The following is a 5,841-nucleotide window of genomic DNA, read 5'->3' as shown; positions in this document are numbered from 1 at the left end:
TCAAATTTCCAAGTACATGATGCTTTCACACTTATCCAGAACCTTGATACACACATGCGGCGTTGTCACTCTATTGATATTAACCTTCCTCACATCATTCTTCATCAGATCGTAATAGAGAAGGTAACAAGGACAAGTCAACGCCAAGATAACCTCATTGTTCTCACCCGTACCATGAACAATCAACTTCTTATTATGGTCAATGTCATCCACTAAATGCTTCTGACAAAGCTTCAAAACCAGAGATTTTCTCGACCATATTCCACCATCCACCTCCAACACCCACAACTCCGAGACACCCGTTTCTGTAATACGTGAATAGTCAAAGATTGCTGGTTTTCCACCATGCTCTATGAAACCAAAGGAAATACAAAACTGAGGCACTGCATGGGGTGCTTGGATCACACGGATATCTTCAGACCTAACGTCAAAACAATAAACGTGATAGCGACGTGTATGATTGAAAGCCAGATAATATATAACTCCATTGATGCAGAGTCCTTGTCTTGTAGGAAGGTGAGCTTGAGCATCATACTCAGTTCTTTTCCAAAAACCTCCGGGTTCCAATACGAAGACCCAAAACTCGGAGAATAGCATCTCAGAGAATGACGAGGCTATCATAACACTACAGACTATTTTGTATTGATCAAGAGCAGGATCGTGTCCGAAAAAGTAGTGGACATGCTTATAAGGTTCTTGTTGCGCAAAGAGGTTAGATTTGAAGGTGGGTAAGGTTAAACTCTGTCTAGTGGCGGGATTATAGATACATGCTTTTCTGCAAATAGTGAATAAAATCAAACCGCGAAGAGACACCATCCTGTATCCTCCCATCCCTGGGAAAGTCAAATCTGGTTCTAATGATGATTCAGCACTACTACTAGACGACATTAACCTTAATGATAGCAGTTCATACATCTCCATTGAATCACACATGCAGTGTCTCACCAAATCCAAACTCATATACAAACTCATGTATAGACCAAGTGGTCGCGGTTGCGATGATGAGACCATGAGATAAAGGTTGCTAAAATATCGAGAGCGGATCAGACAACACCATAGCTTTGAGACACACTTGAACCTCATAAGCGATTTAGCAGGCAATCTACTCAGGATTTCGATCATGAGATCAAAAGAAATCTCTGGAGCCACGTATCTTCTTCTCAACAGATAATTAACCATAGCTATGTCTAATTCACAGGGGCTATTTTTCAGATATATAAGTAGGAAAGACAAAAACAGAGACAGAGATAAAGGCCATAAGTCCTCTAATCAAACTATGACAAATCTTTTATTATTTTTTAGAATGTTAATCTTTCCAAAATATATAAAAGAACGAAATTAATACTTCATATATATAACTTAAACTAACAAAATAAATATTAACATTGACAACTTACTTAAAAAATACTAACTATTATATTAAAAAAAAATAGTAATATTAACAAAAGAATATATCTTCTTAAGTATAATAAAATTCAAAATACATTTTATACCAAAATAAAATGGTAAATTAATATTGAAATAGTTAAAATAACAAACACAAAATAAAACATTACTATAAAATAAAACCAAAAAATCTATTTAAACTAACAAAATAAATAGTAACATTTTACAACTTACTTAAAAATGCTAACTATTATAGTAAAATAGAAAATCAAAATAAAAATAGTAATATTAACAAAAAAAAACACTGTTATTTTGATATTTATTTTTTCTTAATCCCTAAAATTAAAATAGCAAAAAACGACATAGTAAAAGTAAATTTCCATAATCTTTCAAAAGTAGATATCATTGAGGCCACAATTTTTCTTATATAAGGCACTTCCCTCTTTCTCATAACTAAAATCAATAAAAAGTTGTCAAATCTTTCATTGATAATTCCTAAAACCCCAGAAAACTTGTGATTAGTCCATACCAAATTCTTTGTTGGTTTCTCAATGTGTGTAGATAAAAAAAACTACTGATGCTGTTTGGACCAATGTCTTATGTTATAACTGTGAGCTTCCGACACCTTAACTTTATTTTCAAATGTTCGTTCACTAGAGGGAAGTAATGTTCTGGCACTCGGACCGGTACAAGGATGATCTTCGTTACCTCAAAGTCTGGTTGGAAAATGTAATGTTTTTTTAGCTCTTCCTTGAATGATCTTCTTTTGTATTGGAAGTGTAGTTTACTAGAGGGAAGTGGATTATGCTTTGGAGATTCAACATGAGGTCAAATTAAATCTTTGAGGATGCTGTTTTTTGTCTAATCTTTGACAAAGTCTTGTACTTATTTTTTTGTTTGTTTTTGCAGTTTTATGAAGAATACGTTGAAATCCACATCAGGTGCATGAGACAACTTGGTCTTCCTGTCAGTATGTTTTAATCATCCCTGTTAAACATCCACTCTTCTAAATGTCTGATGATGGTACTTTTGAGTCAACTTACTTTTCTTACAACGTTTGTAGGCTTTGTCATGTTTAATTGTTTTTTGGGTTTTGTCATGTTCTATGTGATGTGATGCTTATAACTTCATAAGGATCATCATTGGCTGCTTCTTACTCTAGAAACCTTCTTTCTTTCTGTGCAGGTGATTCCACAATCACGTGCCTTCAAGTAAAACAGATGATGGGTAAGCTTATGATGATGGTTATACACGTAGGTGATATACATAGCCTAATACTTTATTGTTTTAGATTTAAACTTCTTTCATGGTCAAAGAAATGAAATCACTAACCACATTATACACGGCTAAAGCGTGCAATGTTTTTAATGAGATATTGAAAACTCTTAAAAACCTATGGTCATGCTTCCACGAGGTTAATATGCAAACACATGCCTTCAAGTAAAACAAATGGGTAAGCTTATGATGATGGTTATACACGTAGGTGATATACATAGCCTAATACTTTATTGTTTTAGATTTAAACTTCTTTCATGGTCAAAGAAATGAAATCACTAACCACATTATACACGGCTAAAGCGTGCAATGTTTTTAATGAGATATTGAAAACTCTTAAAAACCTATGGTCATGCTTCCACGAGGTTAATATGCAAAGGGTTGCTCCAAAGAGTTACCAGCAAGCTGCTGGAGTAGTCTTCGTCACACGAAAGTTTTAGCTAACTTTTGCATCGACCAGGTACATGAAAATCTCTACGCTATATTTATGTTGGTTCCTGGTTATTACTTTTAAGAGCTATGCACATTCGTTTATATGGATGAATACCTAAAGTTGCAGCTTTAGAATATTTGTTCAATGACTCTTCTTCACTTTCCTGGCTCTGTCTCTGGCAGGACCCGGGAATCAACTTGGGCAGCAAAGTCATGGCTTCTGGGCCAAGTCAGGGCTCTGTAGTAATACACTCAAAAATTGTTCCAACCAGTTAAATGTTTACGAGGACATGTTTTACAAGTTTGCATAGTGCATCATCACAACTGCTCCTTGATTCAACCCTCTATCTCAGTGTGTCTGAATTTTGAAACCAAAGAGGAAAAATGGTTTTTTGTTAATAATATTTTGAGGGTGTGTTTTTGTTGTCTAAATCTGGGAATCATCTGAAACTAATTGACAAATGGTTCTTCTATAGGGAAGTAGGAGATGAGAAATCCATCTTGGAGCTCGAGTTCTTGATCTGATTCTTTCGGATTGCTCATGTTAAATAATTGCTCCGGCAACTTCATAGTTGGACGGTTCCTCCAACATCATCGCTGCAGTTTCCACCGGTTCCATAATTGGTGTCTACAGCCCCTACGAGTCCAATGATATTTCCACTGTAAATGAACTACTCTCCCTTTCACCTTCCACATGGCCACTCAGAAAAGATACACAATGTTCATAATGTTGTTGATCTACTGCTGTATGTTCCTTGCAACTTTGGTCAGAAGAACAAATATGTATAGCAAACGCGTGACAACCTGGGCACAACTTGCTAGCAGCCGGCTACTGTATGTACTCGAGCTCAGTCATCTTTGTTCTTATTCTAGGGAAAGACGTCTGCAATGTACGGCGAGTTTGTCCTCACGCAAGAGAACATCTAGATCCCCAAAATCAGGAAAATATACTCTTTCAACGAAGGAAAGATGTGGTACGAGAGTCTGGAGGAAGTACATTGATGATCTCAAGGACCCTGGTCCAAGTGGGAAATCTTACTCGCTAAGGTACATTGGAAGTTTGGTCGTAAATTTTCACAGGTCTTTGTTGTACAGTGGGATTTACGGGTGCTGCCAAGAGCAGAAACGGAATGCATAAGCCCTTAGACTTCTATTGTAAGCCATTTTCTGTTTACATGGTACCTCTCAAATTCCCAATAGATGCATGACTTATGCAAGTTCTATTTTGTTATCTATGTCAATAAAGATAAATCCGATATTTTACTATAGAGCCAAAACTAAGTTAAATTTATACAAAGCATAGTACTAGGTAAGGAGAAGTTACATGCCGTATTCCCAAGATTCATGATTTTAGTTCTGTAACTATTTTGTATTTGCGAGAGCAATGCACTTACCCCGATTATAGTTTATAAAAAAAAGAATCACATCTTATTACTATGCTTTTCCAAAATTTTAGTGAAGCCATAAAACCAAGCTAAAAGTTCGTTTAAAATTGATGAAGATAAAAACATAAGAATCCTGGACCAATTTATCACTGATTTTCAGCTACCATTTATCATCGACAATCAAGATAATTTTAAAGACTCTAACAAAGGTATGGAATTTATATTAACATACCATGAAATATAACATCTCGACTCAACTGCTTATTCAAGAGACGACCCAATACATAATGAATTTATAAACAGCCGATGACAATAGATGAAAATAACATAACTGATGATCTTCAAGCTATTCTTCCCATCACAGACTACAACCAAAACTATAAGACTTGACGTTGATGATCTTCAAGTTATTCTTCCCATCATAGACTACAACCAAAACTATAAGACTTGACGTCAACCTTATCATCACCAGTTTTGAGAGAACTAATAAGCCTCCAATTAAAGAAGAAAAAAATGATACATGCACGGTATGCTTCGGAAATTTCAACAATGGAACCTGTCTATGCTTTCTTACTTGATGTCATACTTTCCATTGCCGCTGCATTGACCAATGGCTTCGTACAAACATAAGTTGTCCCATATGTAGGAAAAGTTATCTATAAATCAGCATTATTACAATTTATAAATGGTTTCTTATGTTCCAATTTTCCGTTTCATTTGCATACTATTTTCAATTTTTGTTTTAATTTTTAAACAAAAAATAGAAATGTTTTTCCTCATTCTCTGATGTGCTCCATCGCCAGAATTAGTTTCTCACCAAAAATCAAATAACACATATACAACTGAGTTATGTTTGGTTACACACCTTTAAATTCAGATTATTTTCTAAAATAAAATTTCAAATGTTGTTCCTTTTATATATTGTCCACATGGTACTTAACAGTATATGTATGTTGTTTAAAGAAAACATATATTTTACTACTCAAACCATAAAAAATATTCGATAACCACTACAAATAGATAAAAAAAAAATATCATTCTCTTTTAATATATTTTCATCTTCATTTGAAAAAAAAATCTTTACTACGACCATATATAAATTATAACTTTTTAAGAATAAAACATATGAACCCGGCGTGTAGCGCCGGAAAACAACTAGTTAAATTTAATAGCAACTAGAGTTTGAAGCCGCACGTCCGGGCGGATATTTTTTGTAAATTTTGATATTATCGTACGTTTTAAATATATGATTTAAATTTTAGTGTTGTATGTTGTGTAACTTAATAATTTTATTGTTTAGATTTCTTAAATATATAGTGATCTATTTTTTATACAGGGAAGGAATTTCCGCGCAAGCGCGGGG

The 5,841-nt window shown here is 34.4% G+C and overlaps 1 protein-coding gene across 1 annotated transcript; it reads right to left on the bottom strand.

Moving 5' to 3' along the window:
• LOC106314197 (putative F-box protein At5g62660) lies at nt 1-1,179 on the bottom strand. Its single transcript, XM_013752115.1, has one exon. It carries the CDS (start codon nt 1,177-1,179, stop codon nt 1-3), a length of 1,179 nt encoding a protein of 392 aa, XP_013607569.1.
• Nucleotides 1,180-5,841: the final 4,662 nt, after the last annotated feature.

Source organism: Brassica oleracea, chromosome C9 (genome assembly GCF_000695525.1).
Source record: "Brassica oleracea var. oleracea cultivar TO1000 chromosome C9, BOL, whole genome shotgun sequence".
Taxonomy (NCBI): domain Eukaryota; kingdom Viridiplantae; phylum Streptophyta; class Magnoliopsida; order Brassicales; family Brassicaceae; genus Brassica; species Brassica oleracea.
Note: the sequence above shows the minus strand (reverse complement) of the source record. Positions and strands in the feature narration are given on the sequence as shown.